Source organism: Leucopleurus acutus (genome assembly GCF_964270905.1).
Source record: "Leucopleurus acutus genome assembly, chromosome: 8".
Taxonomy (NCBI): domain Eukaryota; kingdom Metazoa; phylum Chordata; class Mammalia; order Artiodactyla; family Delphinidae; genus Leucopleurus; species Leucopleurus acutus.
The window spans coordinates 70773940-70793098 of NC_139151.1; the positions used below are offsets into that span (position 1 = coordinate 70773940).

The 19159-nt window shown below is 44.9% G+C and overlaps 1 protein-coding gene across 7 annotated transcripts in view; it reads right to left on the bottom strand.

The window, feature by feature from the left end:
• Positions 1–19159, bottom strand: part of PLEKHA7 (pleckstrin homology domain containing A7) — a gene marked incomplete at its 5' end in the record, with an annotated part of 210850 nt that overhangs the window by 41076 nt on the left and 150615 nt on the right. For 6 of the 7 annotated variants that reach the window (XM_082843986.1, XM_082843985.1, XM_082843984.1 and 3 more), the window contains one exon: positions 6397–6867. In XM_082843986.1, the coding sequence (XP_082700112.1) occupies positions 6397–6867 (471 nt within the window). The remainder of the gene's footprint in view (positions 1–6396; positions 6868–19159) is intronic. The other variant, XM_082843988.1, reaches the window with a different exon arrangement.

Sequence of the window (19159 nt, forward strand, 5' to 3'; positions counted from 1 at the left end):
GGCCAAACCACAGTAACCAACGGATGGTGGAGGGGGGGACACAGGAGGTAGGGTTGTAAGACGAGGTAAAGGTCACCCTGGAGCAGGCAGGAACGCGCAGAGCAGCTCTGTCCTAAGAGCAGATCCATTTGCTGGCCCCCAACCCCAGCTTTATCCAAAAGAAGGCTCGAGGTCTCCTGCCCTCAAATCCCGCTGTGCCATGGGGGGCTCCCTTTCCAAAAGGCACCTATATATTCTGATATAGCCCCTATAAAATGGTCATATCGAAACGTGAAATCAAGTTTTATAACCAATTACTTATGCAGCAGGCAGTCCTTACCTGAGCTTCCACATTGGTTGTGCAGGACTTCCACGTTTTACTCTGTTCCTCGTGGTAATGTTTGCATCCCTGACTCAACACCCACCCCTGCCATTTTATTTTACAAGTATGCATTACTTTAAACACCGGGGGGAAAAATGGAAGGCTAGAATTTCGAAACAACCTCATAGAATGGGGTAAGATTCTAAGGGTGTATCAGTCTGTCCTTGCAAACCATCATTCTAAAGGAGTTTAAAAAAGTGAAATATAAATATACATCTCCAAGCACTAAAAGAACAATTAGAAATAATTCCCTGTGTGGTCTAGAGCCGAGAATATGAGATCATATTACAGTTCAAATAACCCTCCTTCCAATTTAGCACAGTCTCAATCATACACAGAGCAGGGATATCCCTCTTCTGTACGATCAACAGGAGGAGGTTCCTTTATTAAGCAGCCAGAACTACTTATTACTTGACTGTAAGAAATTACAAACACATCTTTAAGGAAGAAAATAAAGATAACTCTGATATGCTACAAGTGAACAATCAGCTACAAGTGAACGATCAGATGTTGAGCACTCTGCTTACGCAGAGGCTGATGGCTTTCTTCTCAAAGGGTCGTCTTCAATCCCTCACGTTTACTTTTCAGCCCCCTGAGAACTATTTCTATCATTAGACTGAGATTCCTCTTACTGAGTGCTCAATGACCTCCAAGGCCAACAAACTGTTTTCATTTAGACCTAATGTCTCCCTGCCCCTTAGATAAGAAGGGCTCGAGCTCCCCCCTCACATCCTAGGGACAGTCCGACGCCTTCCCCAACCACCTCTTAACTCCTTGCAGTTGACTTCTCATCCTTTAGCTCCCCATGTGCCCCCAGCCCTCATTATGTGTAGCAGAATAACGTAGGTCTGTGGGCTGCCAGAGTTATGTAGAGACATTTCACAACCACAACTTATAACTTACAACTTATACCAGCAGTACAGCTTTGCAAACTCCTTTCTGCACCCCTGCCAAGAAGGGTTTCTCAATGGCCATGCCTTCCTTCTGGTTCCCTTTGGCCTTCCCCTCGCATTACTCTGCCTCCTGACTTAACTTCAAAATTCTAGTTCTATTAAGAAGGTCTACTCATCTAAGCCCATCAAGAAGCTCAGTGGAACCAAAGGCCTCTGCTACTGAGCATGAGACCAGCAGAGAGACCCTGACATTCCAGATTCTCCTTCCGTGGTACCCAGCCTCCTTAGAAGGCACCACATCCAGGGAGCAGTCTCATGCTGCCCACTGGACTCCTTCCAAATGAAACTTCCCTCACCACACTCCGGTTTTCCTCCTCCATCTTCTGCTAGACTTCTTTATGCAGACTCTGCTTCTGCCCACCCCCTTGGACTGGAGATCCTCAGGGTTCTGCCTTTGGCCCTCTGCTATTGTTCTAAGCTAGTTATTCTCAACCCTGATTACATGCTAGAATCACCAGGGGTGGGGGGGGGTTTGAAAACTCCTGATGTCCAGGCTGAAATTCAGATCATCAGAATCAGATTTTCCAGCATGGGACCCAGGCCGCAGTAAATGTCAAACCTCTCTCATATACTGGTATCACCTGGAGAGCTTTTAAAACAGACTGATGCCCTCACCTTGCCCCAGACCAAATAAGGCAAAATCTCTTGAGCAGGGCCTCAAATGACCAAATTGTGCGGCCACGATTAAGAACCACTGCTCTAAGCATTCAACCCTCAGTGATCTTGACTACTGCCAGGGCATCAGTTTCCACCTCCAGGGCAATGACTTCCAAATCTCTCCCTAAGCTGAACCCACATTCGCTATAACCTACGGCTTATCTCCACGTGGCCACTCCACAGGTACCACATTCCCCTTCAAGCTCATTTCTTTCTCCCATGCTCACATCTTGTGCACAGCGCCACATGCACCTATTAACCAAGTCAAACTTGAATGTTAACCTCAACTCCACCTGTGGCCCTCCTCACCTTCCAGCCGTGGATGAATCAGTTTCCCAAGCCCTATACCTACCCAATCTCAACGTCTACGTATCCCATCCAACCCCTCCTCACAATCCTCACCATCTTTACCGCTTTTGTTTAGGTCTTCTTCGCCTCCTACCCCAAATATGACCACCTCATACTTGGTCATGTTCTTTCCAGACTCTTCTCCATTTAACCATCTTCTCTATGGTCACCAGACCAAGCAGTTAACCTAAAACAGTAGTTTTCAGAGATGATGCGGGGTGGGGAAACAGGGACACTTTTGGTGGGGTATAAACTCAAACAGCATTGTTGAAGGTCAATTTTGTAATATCAATCAAAATTAAAATCACATATATCCTTCGACCTAGTTATTCCACTTCAAGTAATTTGTTCTTCAAGTATACCTGCACTTGTTTGCAAAGACAATTAAGCACGGATATTCACTGCAGCATATTTTGTAATAGCAAATGTTTATAACCAACCTAATTATCCATCAATAGGGAAATGGTATAAAGATCACTGTAGATGCATACAATGCAACACTCTGCACCATTTCAAATTAATAATATATCTATATGTGCTGATATAGAGAGCCAAGATATCTTAAAATATCTATCGATATATTTATTGATATATTAAGTGGAACAAAGCAAGGTGAAGAACATGGATTTTTGTTTTGTTTTGTTTTTAATATAGTGGTTGGTCTTTGGGGAGTAGATCTAGGTTTCTGAAATAAAATAGGAGGACACTTATTTTTCAGTATTTACCCATTGGTCTTATTTGGATTTTTTACCTTGTAAGTAGATTACTGATTATTTGAGGGTACTGAGCAAAGAGAGATTTACACATTTAGCTATGAATTTGGTGATGAATTAGTAATGGGTACAGAGAAAACTAAGCAAGCTATAAGCATGAAAATTATCAATACCAGAAAATAAAAAACTGTACCACAAATGAAATTTAATTATTGTATACTACATGGCCCAGCTGTGAATATTTATACTTCACATTATATAATAATGTAAAACCTGACTAGTGATCTAAACAAAAATTATGCTATAACTATATTATGAAGCTGGGATAAGGGTAAGTGTGTCTTTGGAAAGGAAAGGTAGAGGGGGGGAATAAGAGACTTGAATCTTTATCACCTGGAGTAGAATGTTGATAGCTAACTAAAACTGAAAACTCAAGAAACAGCAGTATAAGTTATCTTATTTGGAAATATAGAGGTAAATACATAAAACTACTAAAAGAATTGAAAGTGGTTGCCTCAAAGGTGGTGGAATCAGGAATAGGGATGGATGGGGTCATACTACTTAAATTCTTAAAACTATATACAGGTATTACTTTAATAAAAAAAAGTTTTTTAAACAAGGGGTAATTAAAACTGCCATTCTGGGCTTCCCTGGTGGCGCAGTGGTTGAGAGTCCGCCTGCCAATGCGGGGGACGCGGGTTCGTGCCCCGGTCCGGGAAGATCCCACATGCCGCGGGGCCTGCACGTCCGGAGCCTGTGCTCCGCAACGGGAGAGGCTACAACAGTGAGAGGCCCACGTACCGCAAAAAAAAAAAAAAAAAACCTGCCGTTCTCATTTTGGGTGGGGTACATCAGAATAGCCTGGGAAATTTCTTCACCATATTCATGGACCTGCTGTGTGAGAACTGAGATGAGGTAAGGAATATCTATCTAGTCTGAAAAATCTCCTGAGGCCTCTTCCCTGCCGACACCCTTCAAACCACCCTCCTAAATATTAGACACTATCATGCCATGCTCCTGTTTTAAGTCCATCAATGGCTTTCATGGGCCTTCAAGATTAAATCCAGACTCTTCAGTAGGAAATACAGGCTTATCAGGGCCAAACCCATGCCCTTTCTATCTGCTTCTATTTCTGGTTTCTCCTGCTTTTACCTGCCCTTGTCAGCCCCATACCGACTTCAGTTCCTAAGAGTTGCTATCAATACATATAAAAGGAAACAGCTAACTTATCACGAGTAGCTTCTCTCTGACACACTGTCTCCTCTACTGGATCCCCCTTCTGTTGCTAACATCTAAGTTGGGATACCACTTATGCACTGATTGCTCCCAATCAGCATGTCCAACCAAATGTCAAACCTCCACGCCACAATCCATATCCAAGTGCCTAACCTAACACCTCCCTCACTGGATAGTTAATAGGTTTCTCAAACTTAAAAGTCCCCAAAATGGAAACCCCGATTTGCCCCCAAAACTTGTTCCTAAGCCTTCCCCATCTCAGCAACCACCCGGTTGTTAAGTCAAAATTTAAGGGGTCATCCTTGTTCCTCTTCCCTTTCTCTCATCCTGCACATCCAATTCATTGACAAGCTTTTCTGTTTCAACCTCCAAAATGTACCTCAAATCTATTTCTTTCTATTTCCATTGGCACCATGCTGGACTACTGCAACAGCCTCTTCCCTAGGCTCTTATCTTCTTTGTGAATCAGATCACATCATTTACCTGTTTAAAACCTTCCAGTGGCTCTCCTTATTGCTTTTTCAAATAAAATCCAAATTCCTTACCTTGGACTATGAGGACCTGCACGATACAACCCCTGCCAGCTTTCCAATCTCACTCAGCAGTAAGGTCACTTAGAACTACCTCCTAGGAGGTCTACCTAGCCCAGCACCAAGAATAGCAGCTTCCCTCCTCTGTGTCCTTGGGCAGTAGCTATTTTCAATAAAACACAAAATCTGATCAAACAGAACTGACACCTGGTCTGTCCCAGGAGAGAATGGGAAGGTATCTTAGCTACAACACAAAGGGCCTTCCTTCTCCTAGTCTGACCCACAACAATGTCTACCAACTGCTTAGGGAGTTTCCATTAACTCCCAGTGAGTTCTCCACCATCTAACCTCACAATAGCCCACCTGGACCAGATTAAAGAAGTTACACAACCCACACATGCATACAACACCCACATATTCACAACAGCCCCACCCACCTAAAAAGAGGCCTAGCCTATTCCCCTTGGAGCACCACCACCTCCAGACCCCATAGTGGAAAGTGTGGGCCTCACAGCAGGGAGAATGGAGAGCAGCACTTTAAAGCATGTGTATCAGGCCTGTGGCAGACTTGGCCTGAGCTCTGACGCATTCACTGTGGCCCCTCCAGCCCTTGGCGGGTTTTCTGAATGCACCACGACTTTGCTATCTCGTCTCCAGTCTGGGGTTTGTTTTAGAAGCCTGAGGATGGGGCTTCCCTGGTGGCGCAGTGGTTGGGAGTCTGCCTGCCGATGCGGGGGACACGGGTTTGTGCCCTGGTCCGGGAGGATCCCACATGCTGCAGAGCGGCTGGGCCCGCGGGCCATGGCCGCTGAGCCTGTGCGTCCGGAGCCTGTGCTCCGCAATGGGAGAGACTACGGCAGTGAGAGGCCCGCGTACCGCAAAAATAAAAAAATAACTAGAAGCCTGAGGATGGCGAGGGGGATTTGCTGTCTTCAAAGTGAAGACAACACATAGTGGCTTCTAAGGACAATGTGGAAGCTGAGTGACCCTGAATTCTTCACATTCATAAATGTGTCCTAATTAATCTAAAATTATAATAAAATACAGATAGTGCTTTGCAAATAGCAAGAGATGCATTCCCTCTAAATAATTAAAACCACTTCTTGAAGGAACGGGTATAATAAAGCTTAATGTCAACAGTGCCTGAGCACTTCTCTACGTGCCTGGAATTAAAAACGGATCTGTATTTACTCTAGCTGCTACAAATATTTCCCGGATGCAGAGAAGTAGCTAAGTAAGAGGAGAAGATCAGTTACTGTCTACATGCCGACAGTCTCAAGGCATGCTCCCTGGGGAATGAGAAACCCCTACCCCGATATAATCTCGTGTGCACTTGGGAGGCTCACGGACTGAGTCTACTCTGCCTTTGCCGCTTATCTGTGTGCCCTGGGCAGGTTCCCATACTTCTCCAAGCCCCAATTTCTTTGTTTATAAATTGAGGCTATCACCCCTCCTTGCAAGGCTGTTGCAGGGATTTATGGAGATAACAGAGGTAGAGTTCAAGGCCGGCATGTACCAGCGTGTGCTGGGTAAGTGATAGCTACTCTTATGACATTTTTATGCTCATTAGCAGCAGCGATCCTGAGTCCACTACTGACCTCCTGCCGTCCGCCTTCTGGGTCTTTGCCCACTGCTCCACGTGCGCCAGGCTGCTCTTCCTCTGGCTGTGCTTCTCAGCGTTGGTCCTGGAAGGAAAGACCCGCTGGTACCCGCCAGTCCCGTTCTGCTCTCCTGGGCCAGATGTGCCAGGCAGCACACCGTTCCTCTCTGCCCTTTGGGGCTGAGCCTGCTGGCCTCTTGGGCCACAGGGTAAATCCACGAACAAGGCATCCTCTTCGGTGGGTGAGTATGGGGACCTGGCCTTGCTCCTGTCCCGCTTGCCCTCCAGTGGGTCCCTCTGGGAGCGGTACCGGTCTTCCTCCTGCTCCCGCCTCTCGAATCCAAAGGAATCCTCGCGTTTGCGATGAGAACAATCCCTTGCATGTCCGGGTCCCACGCGGCCACATTCTCGACAGGACTCTGTGTGGTTGGCCTGGGGGACCGCCTGCTGCTCCACCTTCTCCATGTCCCTGCAATGACAGCAGCACGTTCAGCCCCATCCAGACTGGAACCCCCAGCCGAGACTCCCCAAAGGATACACTTCACACTCCAATTACCTCCAGGCCTTTGCATGGGCTCTTCCCTCTGCCTGGAGCTCCTTTCATACCTATCCCCTTACTCTGCTGGTCTAACTTCTACTCCTCTGGGATCTGGCTTAAATGTCACCTCCTCCAGGAAGCCACCAAACACACACACACACACACACACACACACACACACTCCAGGAAGCCACCAAACACACACACACACACACACACACACACACTCCAGGAAGCCACCAAACACACACACACACACACACACACACACACACACACACACACACACACTCTCTCTCTCTCTCTCTCTCTCTCTCTCTCTCTCTCTCTCTCTCTAGATCAGGATCTCAGCTGACCCCACTATCACACTAATCACACTGGACGATAACTGCATGTTTACTCATCTAGCGCCCAAGTAGACTATGAGCTCCTTCAGGCCAGAGGCCCAACTGGCCATTCATCGTATGCCCAGAACTTCCATGAAATAACGGTACAGAATAGGAGCTCTATAAATACCAGTGAACAAATAAACGGTACATGTGGTATTCTCATGCCTTTCCCTTTTGCTGTTTGTCCACCTGTCTGCCTGGGGCAGGTCAGCTTGGCTAGAAGGCTCCTGAGCCCAGGGTCTCTCCCACTGGCATCCAGCACAGCCCAAAGTACAATTAGCAGCATAATTAACATTATTCCAAGATGGTGGGTAGAGAATTGGCACAGCAATCTCTTTATATGACTACTTATGTATCTTGTCGGGGAACTGCTCAAACAGGAATGCAAGAACACTGACCTGACCACAATTCTCTGAAGTATTATTAGTCAGATTTCAGAGATAAGGAAACGGAGGCACAGAGAAGATAAATGACTTGCCCAAGACCATACTGCTGGGAAAGAGAGACACCAGGGCTTAATCCCAGGCAGACTGCAGAGCCCATGTGCTATAGCCACTGCTCTCTACTGCCTCTCCAAATGCATGTCCATGATTTGCACATATGCAGACCTGGAAACTGCAAAGGAGAATGGGGTGGGGGTGACAGGGGAGGACGTGAACAGAGGCTAAAGAGCTTCTGGGGCATAGAGAAGGGCAGGTTTCTTTCATGGTCCATCTCGCACTGGAAGCTGCCTTTCTCCCCACCTCCTTGGGTCCTAGTTATGTCTGCCTCCTCATTACTTGATACCAGAGAGACAGCAGCAGCAGCTCCGTAAGCTTAGCAGAGTTTAGACTGGGGAGGCAGGGGAACCCACTCCAGCCTAGCTCAGAAGGACCAGAAAAATTACCAGGGAACCTTGAATGGGCAGCTGGTCGACTTGTGCTCCTTGGTAAAAAGGTCCTGGTCTAGACATCCCTCACGCCTTGAAATGGCCAAGCCTGAGGGTTCTCCATTTCAGCAGGAGAACGAACAATGGAAATGCTGCTGCATTTACATCTTGGTGGCCAGACCTCAGGCGTCCCTGCAACATATCTCAGAACCTCAGCCACCAATAATCAGCACTGATTCAGGGCAGATCAATCCAGTCAGGGAGCTGGTTAAAACGTCAGTGTAAAGTGAAAATCCAAACCCTAACACAGGTCTGCTTCTTAGTGTGTGCAGGCTGAACTGGTGGCCTTAACTTAGGCATGGAAACTGAGAAAAGCAATCTCATATCTCATGTCCATGGACTCGTGACTTCTCCATAAAAACCCAAAGCTTTGTGGAGGGGGGAAGCTTGTTTGGACCTCCTTCTATCCATCACTAGGGGACATCTTCCCCCCCATCTCCCACCCCTTCTTCTAACAGTGTTTCAATTTTCATTTGGGGATCACCCTCCCCACGCTCAGTCCTTGTGGTTTAAAAGGTGCTGCTGACTCTCCAAGTCCCTGTGGAGCTGAGGCTCCAAAGTCTCAGTGACTGGCTCAGAGGCTGACACATCACCCAATCCAGGCCAGTCAGAGTTAGCTCTAGGACTCTGGTTGGAGCTGGTCTTGAGCTGCTACGACTACATGGGAAGCAGGTACTTGAGAGTGAAACCAACACCAAGAAAAGCAGACGGAGAGAAATAGAATCTTAAAGACTTGGCCTGAACTCCTAGATTTAGCCACACCTAAACCAGATATATCCTTGGACTGTTTGGTTGTGCATCAATATACTGTTTCTCACTTAAGCTAGTCTGAGTTTGGTCTCTATTACTTATAGCAGAAGGAGTCCTATTACATCATTTTATAATGACATATTTAGATGGTGATCTCCAAGGACCCTTCCATTCCTAAAGTCCAGTGAGTCTATAAGCTCAAGTAGTAGGAACATATGGGAAATATTCAGGGACCTGCACTTTAAGAAAAAGCAATTCTTACCATAAGTTTTTAAAGGGACAACTCTGTTCCACAATGTACACATTATAGGTTTTAACTTTGTCTTTCTTTTCTTCCTTTAATCCTCCCTCCCAACACCACATCAGTGTAACCCCAGCCTTCAACTCATCTAAGTTGGCCTTTATCTTCTCTACTGTTTCTCAAATTCAGGAAACCACCCCTTAGTGGTGTGCTTAGGCTGCTGTCTAGAAGATTAAGGCTCTGGCTGCCCTCTGGGTCACACCCCAGCCAAGATGCTGAAGCTTTAGAACCTGCTTACTCCAATTGTGAGACCGAAGTAACTGTACCTCCTTGTTATTCCCACCACAAAGATAAACAGCGCCTTGTCGTAAAAGCCATGTAGTAAAACGAATATGCACCTAAATGGATGACATTAGAATTGAAGGGAAAAGAGGGTTTCTTCAATCGACAGATGAATAAAGATGTGGTACCTATATACAATGAAATGTTACTTAGCCATTAAAAAGAATGAAATAATGCCATTTGCAGCAACATGGATGGACCTGGAGATTAGCATACTAAGTGAAGTAATTCAGAAAGAGAAAGACAAATACCATATAATATCACTGATATGTAGAATCTAAAATATGACACAAATGAACTTATCTATGAAACAGACCCACAGATATAGAGAACAGACTTATGGTTGCAGGGGGTGGGGAGGTGTGGGGATGGATTGGGAGTTTAGGATTAGCAGATGCAAACTATTATATATAGAATGGATAAGCAACAAGGTCCTACTGTATAGCACAGGGAACTATATTCAATATCCTGTGATAAACCAGAATGGAAAAGACTATGAAAATGAATGTATATATAACTGAGTCACTTTGCTGTACAGCAGAAATTAACACAACATTGTAAACCAACTATACTTCAATAAAATAAATTTTAAAATAAAATAAAATAAGAGAATGTCCTCAACTTCAGAACCCGGGGGTTGTGGCTACTGTGTCTTAGCCGAACCGACTGTAACGGGCATTTTTCTTCTTTTACCAATCAACTTCCATGTATTTATTGAGAACCTATATATCCCCACTGGTACAGGCACTAGGGGATATAAGAAAGTAGTAGAGAAAATAGCCTCTGCTGTCAAACCCAGACAATCCTAAAGTCTGATTTAATCATGGTAACCACATTTAATACTGTTCTCAGAAGCTGACCCCAAATCATGGAGTTTGCCAGTCTTTTCTAACCTTGGAATTAACTTATAACTACAAATATTAGCCCCTACTGTGTGTGCACATATGAGTGTACATACTCCGATACATGACAACACGTCCTGAATATAAAGCTGATTGAGAAAGATAAACCCTTTTCTCAGATTGACACCAGCATTTACTGCAAAACAAACCTTTAGAGGATGGCTAAAAGAATGGCTGTCTGCTTGCTACCTGGCAGCTTTCTAGGCCCTAATACTCGGGCTTATGAACAGCTTCTATTTCCACAGCTGCTGGGGCTCACCTCAGATAAGATGCCTTTGTGTCCAAAACGTTCAGGCTCTGGCTGCAGGTAAGAAAGGTGAAGGGAATGTTCCCGACCCCCCCACCTTACCTGACAAACATTTAACTTAGTAAGTTACGGGATTTAAGGCAAAAGTGTTTTTTGGTCTTCTCCCTGTCTCCTTGCATTCCCACCAGTGTAACACATGACTTCTCAAATCAGGAGATCTATCACAATAGATTTGCAATGCTCAATTTAGCACAGTGGTGGGAAAGAATGAAGTATTCCTTGGCTTTCAGTGACGGTGTCATTCAGAGAAGTTGGCCATGCAGGGCACAGATGTTCAGCTAAGATGACACAAGCCTTTCTTGTGCAGGTCACTACTATCGTTGTGAGCACCTGGAATCAGTGACTCTTCAAAAACACAGGGAATTCCTGACATTTGGTGACCATTTTGGCCACATGTGTCACTTCTCAAGCTTGACAAACCCAGAGTGCATAGGATTAGAGCCAGTCAGACCTGGATTCAAGAGCTGGCTCCAGCCCATAGAAGCTGGGTGACCTTGGGCAAGTCCCTAACCTCTCTGGTCTGAGGTTCCTCATCTACAAAATGGGGACAACCCCCGCCTCCTTGGGTCGTTTTGAGGATTAAAGGAGACAATGCACAGAAAGAGCACAGCACCAGGGCTGGCACATAGCGTGTCCTCAAATACAAATGTACTGGCTTCAAATATCTATTCCCTCCTTCTTCCTTGCCCCAGTTTTTTCAAAGTGGCAATGTACCCAACAAAAAACTTACATTTCCTAATCTCCCTTGGAGCTGACGGTGTAACATAAATCTGGCCAATAAGATGTGCACAGAAATTGCTGGATGGGTTTCCAGGAAAGCCTTTAAAAGAAGGAATGCTTAGCTCTCTTAGCTAACCCTTCCCTTCTTCCTGCCTGGAATTTAGACTCTATGCTGGATTGCAAGGTGACAAAAATGAGGATGAAAGCCACCTGCCAAAATCTGGGTAGAAAGTGAGAAAGAGCCTGGGTCCCTGATAGCATCATGGAGCTACCACATTAGCCCAAATTAACTGACTCTAGATCCCTGCTGGTGAGAAAACTAAAACTCAATTTGATGACGCCACCCTAAGTTGGGTTGTTCTATTACTGGCAACCAAACGCAATCCCTAACTGATGCAAGGGGCTGAGTCCATCATTAGCAGGGACTGGGGCCACCCCATTTTTAGCACATCACAGCAATGCTTTATGTCTGCTTAGAGAAAATCCTTGTTTTCCCCTGCAAGTGGGAAGAGCACCTATCTCAGACTGAGGATACTTCTATCTTATTCCTGTCCTTCACAAGAACTTGGAAGTAAACAGATCATACCAAGCAGTTGTACACTGACTATTATTTTATTCTACCTCCAAACCCTTTATCTCACCAGGAAATAAGGCACAATATTTACTTCTATCTTAATGTTAAACACACACACCCACTGAAATCTCATTCAAAGACTTGGGTGAGAAAAGGAACGACAGCTTGTAGGAGCTTGGCTGGACCTTGGTCCTGTTGGCAGACACAGCCTTCCTGTCGCAATCCCACTGGAGGATCCCTCCCTGCTCACCATACCTAAATGACCAAACTAATAGCCCAAGAACAAGGGTCAGGCCACTGATAATCCTTGGAGAGTTTGGTCTGAGCCAGGTCAAGGGCAGAAGTTCCTGAGCACTGACCCCAAGGCTCAGGAGGGCGGTGGGCTCAAAAGCTAGAACCCACCGTGAGCACAGTCCATAGACTTGTATAAAAGGCTGAAGAGGATGGGCCCAAAGTCTCTAGGAAGCATGAAGGCAGGCTTGCTCAGTTGAATTAGTTCCTAGATTTGAGGAAGGAAATGGCTGGAGAGAAATGGAGACAGGAATCGGGTTCTACTTTTCCCCAGAGTTAAATAGGGCAGTTCCCCTGGGATGGGGGAAGATAACTTGCTGCCTTTCACGCTCTGCTCTAAATAAACAAGAAGAGGGCCTGTCCTCCCCCAGAGAAGAGTGAGTCTGAAGGATAAATGAAACACCAGACTCCCACCTGAGGCCATCACTTGCCTCAGCAGAGTGGCTATCGGCAAAGTCCCCTGTGGAGTTTTAAGGACCTGACAAACCAGACGAAGAAGAAAGGAAAGATATATAATGGCTGCCAGGTCTCCTCACTTTGCTCATTCCTGCCCGGAGAATCCTTCCCTCTTCCTTCTAGCTGCGTAAGTAACGCTCAACTGTCACAGCCCAACCTGAGCCAGTCTGGAGTTCCAGCACGCACCAAGCTCACTCACTTCCCATCTCTCTACGGCAGTTACGGTCTGGGTCATTCATTTTCTGTGGCCAATGCTTGGTTATTATATGCTGCATCCTACTGTGTGCCAGGAACCTGACATAGTCCATCTCTAATCCCTACCACAATCTTGCAAGGTCAGTACTGTCAAGCCCAGAGAGGCTGAGGGCACTCACGTGAGCACCAGATTACTTACAATACATTGTCTCTACTGAAAGACAGGGACTGTGGTGAGCACGTACTAACTGCAAAAGTAAGTTAAGCTATAAGCACTTCAAATATATTATCTCTTCTTATCATTGCACAAAGCTAGAGATATTATTGTTTCATTATAGGTAATGAACGTGAAACTCAGAGAGGTTAAGCAACTTGCTCTGAATCATGCAACCAGTGACATAAGCAGGACTCAAATTCCATCTGATCCAACTCCAAAGCCCTGCACCTGGGCTGAAAACATGTCTATAAATTACTTCTGTCAAGGGTCCAAGGGGCTTGTCCAACCTCAGGCGTTGTCCTGCCACACTTTAACCAAAGTGATCAGAGTTTGGAAGGCCAAAGATTCCATGCTCTGAGGAGAGTGCAGATAGCCAGAAATGTGTGGGCCACTTCTGAGCAGGTTGAGTCCCCACAATCAATCCCACAGCAGTGCTCAGATGGCTCTCAGACACCACAAGTCCTTATCTGAACATCTTACAGGTAGAAGTTTTGTTCATCCATCCAACCACCCACGTGCCCAGCCAGCCAAACACCCCCACACCCATCCATTAACTGAATGCTTACTATGTGCCAGGACTATTCTCATTTTCAAGGAGCGTACAGTCTAGCAGGGTGACAGTGAGAAAGCAGGCCAACATAACTTTAACATGAAAGTTCTATGCATAAGGAACGAAAGAGTGCTATAAGCAGAGGCATCTGACACACTGAGGGTCAAAGAAGGAAGACATATGCATAGGCTAGGACCTGAAGGCTGTGCTGAATTGTCCTAATAAGGGTGAGGGCCAGGGGAGCAGATGCGCAAGGCCCAGAGGGATCCTGGGCCTCACGGTATGGACCTCCATCTACCTGCCAGAGCTCATCACAGTCTCTTGTCCCCCTAGCTCGCTTTGATTGGCCACAACTCTCCAGCTTTCTGTTCCTTCAATAAACCGAGCTCCTTCCTGCCTCAGGGCATTTGTAAGTGCCATACCTTCTGCCCAGAACACTCTTCTTGGAAGTTTTACATATGCAAATTTCTTGCATCAATCAGGCCTCACCTCCACACGTTCCCCTTATGGAGGCCTCCCCTGACCACCCCAACAAAAGTGGCTGCTCCCTGCCCCTTAGTCCCTTCCCATCTCATCACTCCATTTTACTGCCTTCATGCACAGATCATGATAGAAAATCATCTTGCTGATTTGTTTGCCTGTATACGGTCTCTCTCCCCCTCACCCACCCAAGAATGCATGGGACTCTGCCTCTCTATTGAAGACTGCTGTATTTCTCAGTATGCTTAACAGTGTCTGACGCACAATATGCCCTCAATAAATAACTGTAGAATTAAAGACTAAGTGGACAAAAGTACAGACAAACGCACCCAATTCAATAATTTGAGTATGGTTGGGGCCGAGAGGATAAGGAATAGCATAATGTGAGCCAAAGGCACCTGCAGGGACCAGACTCAGGCAGGGATCAAAAGCCCTACTAAGGAGATTGGATTTTATGCCAAAGGTGACTAGGCTATAAGTTCCTTCAGTCCCAAGACAGGACTATAGTTACACCACAGACCAGAGAGGTTTGGAAACTGATAAAAAGAGATAAGTTGTCTTCCGATAGGCCCTCCTATCCGAATTGCTTGTCAGTTTTGTGAACTGTAACGACAAGCTGACCTCCTTGCTTAGTGCTTTAGCTTACTGGAAAGAACAAGACATCCTGAGACAAGAGAAGAATAACCAGTTCAACAGCGGGGAACTCAGAAGACAAATGTCAAGGAGGCTGCAGAGAATCAAAAACCAGAATCCGAAGTCTGGTAAGTGGAAGAACATGGAAACAGGGGAGAAGAAATTATGGACAGAAGGAGGTAGAGGGCAGGCTCTGGCAGCAGTGCTTGGTGCTCCTTACAGCCTAGGGCTGGGGCCTCAAGAATACTTGTCTATCAAGAGACCCTGAAGCCTGTGTAGGAAACAAGAGGACAAAGGGAGGAGGTGCAGCAACGGTGCTCAGCACCCTCTATGGTTAGAGGATGTAGGAAGAGGCTGGAGGAGGAGAGCGGCGAGGGGCAGGCTGAGGGACAGTGCTGTAGGGAGCCTGGATTGCTGAGCCACAACTCACACTGCTAGGGGATGGGCACATCCTGGCAAGGGAGAGAGTATGATTTGCTCACAGGAGAGTCATCATCAATGTAAACCAGAGGATTAACGATGAAACTGGAAGGGTGCAAAGGAAAAAGACCCAATGACATTGTTAAACCAAACCCTATGGAAGCTAGCACATCTGAGATGGAGTATCAACTATGTCTTAGGCAATGTGCGAAGTAAGCACTTTATACACTCATTTAATTTAATCTTTGCAAAAATCCGATAACTTAGAAAAACTGAGGTTTAAAAAGCATACCTAAATTGCACAAGTGACACAGCTAGAAAGTAGTAAAGCTGGGATTTAAACCCCGGTCTACCCAACTTCAGAGACTAAACTCTGGAAGGAGTTAGTACTTAAGGCAAAAGAAATTGATACAGTAGGAAGTGGCCTGGATATTGGTTGCTTACATCTCGTTTACCACATCCCATCAAGTCATTTCTCCTTCCTCTGCCCATAACCCTAGCATTACTTGTGAATCCACCCCTACCTGGCTCTCAGTCCCCATGGTCTAGTTCTCAGAAGTGAAGCATGTATCCCAGGTCTGTGCCAATCAGTACATGCATTCCCTAGCCACAGTATGTGATTTTGGGAATCAATGTGACCTAAGCCTGTCTAATCAGAATAAGACCTCAGAGCTACTGGATAAGACTCTGGCTCTTTCCTGCTGAACTTAACTTGGACAACACAAGTCTGGGGCTACTGCAGCTATCTAGCCACCAGGTCCTAGATATGCCAGGAACCTCCACATGGAGTTTAAGAATGAATCCAGCCCAGGCAGGCAGAGCCTGAGAGAATTACTTGTAATGATACTGTCTGAGCCTTGAACCCAACTGTTTCTAAAGCTAGAAGCTATTCTGATCTTTTCATTGACATGAATCAATAAATTCCTCCCCTTTTAAGGTAAATTTGCATTTTCTTTTACCTGCAGTCAGAAGTCCTAATGTACCACATTCATAAAGAAAGCATTTGCCCGTGTGAATAAGGATAGAAGCTTTTGGGTGAGAAACAAGGAGGGAGAGAACAAAAAGCTATGGTTGGGGCCACCCACGTAACAGAGATGGAGGTTTTGCAGAGCAGATCACCAAAGTGGAGGAGAGGCAAGATGTAGTCCTGCATGATGAATACTTCTAACTAACCAAATGTCTGACCATCTTATTCTGGTAAAATAGAACATTTAATAAGTCTGAATTTCCTTGGCTGATAATTTCACCTCTCAGAAAATTAAGAGGAAATGTTATTCTGCTTTTCGTCTGCGTCAGAAGGTATAACAAGTTTGTTTGTTTTTTTTTTTTTTAAATGGGGAAGAAACCTTGGGCAAAGATGATTATGGGATTTTAAGAGTTTATTAAGAGCATAGTAAGAACACATTTAAAAGTTCAGGAAAAAGCTAGGGACAATACAAATGGCCTGAGATCTGGAAGGCAGCCCAGTGGAGAAGGGAAGGAGCCCCTCTAAAACCAAAATCTGATAGTTAATTACAAAATCTTCAGGTAGGAAAAAGTAAAAAAACAACAACAAAAAAAATCCTAATCTCAGCTAGCAAGTTCATCCTGAACGGTTCAAGGCAGACATCACTTATCAATCACAGCACTTTTTCCTATTAAGCCTGATCTCATTCTCAAGTTATCTTTGACCCAATGCCCTAGTCAGGCACGAAGAACCGAGCAAAGCTGGGACACAAGAATGAGCCCATTTAACGTTGCCGGTAGAAAGAAACCAATGTAAAAACACAGGGAGCTCTCAGAGCTCACGTTATAAAAGGACACAAGAAATTCATCAAGCAGAGATAAAATACAAATCCAGTGGAATGGGCCTACATGAATGACTACAGAAACAGTAAAGTCTAGAAGGACTGAGGTTTGTTTATTTAAAGCAAAGTAAAATAAAACAAAATTTTCTAAGAATTAAAATAAAGAAGGGGAGAACTTTAAAAAAAATATGAGACATAGGTATCTCTGCTTGGGAAGATGACCACAGCACAAATAAAGTTGAATTCTTCAACTTCTGGATTTAGTTCCTTATCTTCATTGAGATGAATGAACTTCATCATGAATAAGAGAACAACCTTGGTTAAGAGAGACTGAAAGACCAAGGTGGGGAGGAAGATGGAAAAGGCCCAGCTGTTAGCACGCCAGGGCCCTAAGGGAACTCGAAGATGGGCTCAAGAAACCTCTCAGGTGATCTCTGAGGAATCCAAGAGAACAGGGAAAATGCCAGAATATTACAGACTAAATAACAAGACTGGAGAGCCTATAACCAACCTCTGCAATAGGCTAAGCTGCATTCCTAACTGGGCAGATATCAGCACATGTAGGAAAGGAAGCACAGAGGAAAAGCAAGCAACTCGGTAGAAAAATGGGCAGAGAATAGGTACCAGCAATTCAGTGCAGAGGAAATACAAGTGGTCAATAAATATAAAAGGTCCCCACTATCATGAAAATACACATTAAAATAACCAGATACCATTTATCTACACAGCAGCTCAGCAAAAATGAAAAAGATTGATGATATCAACTGTTGGCAAAGATGTGGGGAAATGAGCGCTCTCACTAGTGGAATATACAGCTTTCTTTAAAGGGCAGATTGGTGGTATTGATTAAAATTAAAAATGCATTGTATATTGACCTAGCAATCTGAAAGCCTCACACACGCAGAGGCCTGTAGAAAGTTTTTCATTACACAACTACCTACAGCAGTAAAAGAGGACAAAAAATAAACTATCCAAGATATGGCACACGCTTAAATACATTATGGTACCTCTACCTTATGAAGTATCATACAGCAGTCAAAAATAAAGGTAGCCCATGTACACTGATACAGAATAATTTTCAAGATCAGTATCATTCATGCTATAAAAAAAAGCACAAAAACCCCCTCTATATTTATATAAGCACATATATGAATAGAAAATAGTTTAAAAGGATCCCTGTTAACTTGGTAACAGAGGTAACCCTGGGAAGGTGACCAAGGATATTTCTCTTTGCTTTCTGCATTTTTTTTTAATTGTTAATTTTTCTTGCCTTTATTGTGCTGATTTTTTTTTTTCTTTAGGCCGTGCCACGTGGCATGTGGGATCTTAGTTCCCTGACCAGGGATCGAACCTACGCCCCCTGCATTGGCAGTGTGGAGTCTTAACCACTGGACCGCCAGGGAATGTCTTCACTTATTGTACGTATGTACGTATGTATGTATAAATAATTAATTAATTTTAAAAAAAAAGAATGAACAACAAAAACTAGGAAACAGTGAGCATGTACACTAGGAGTAAGTCGTGTCAAACCTTCCCAGTTTCCTTCTCCTAGGATGAAGGTGGAAATGCCAATGTCACTCTGAACAGAGTACCTGCGGGTTAATGGCACAGGCTTTCATATCATCATTATGGACACAACAGAAAAATTCAGGCTGGATGACAATGCTAAGAAGCAGAGGCAAACCTGACTGAATACCTGTAGTTAAAGAGTTACTGATTCAGGGCCCACAGGGAAACCTCCAGGACAGTCTTTGGTCCTGGTTCTGTTCAACGTATTCATTCATTCTTCCTATCTCTCACTTACTCACTCAACAGACACTTGAGAGCTTACTATATGTCAGGTGTGCAGAATATACAAAGATGATTCCCACCTGAAGCCTAGGATACTGAAAAATAGACAGAAAAAAAAAAAAACCCAGCATGACAAATGCTCGACTGAGTTGCTAGGAAGCTCCAAGGGTAGAGCCTGACCCCAAACTGGCCTCTTGAGGGAGGTCACTATCTATATCAAAGGTCTGATCGTCTCAGGAAAGATATCATG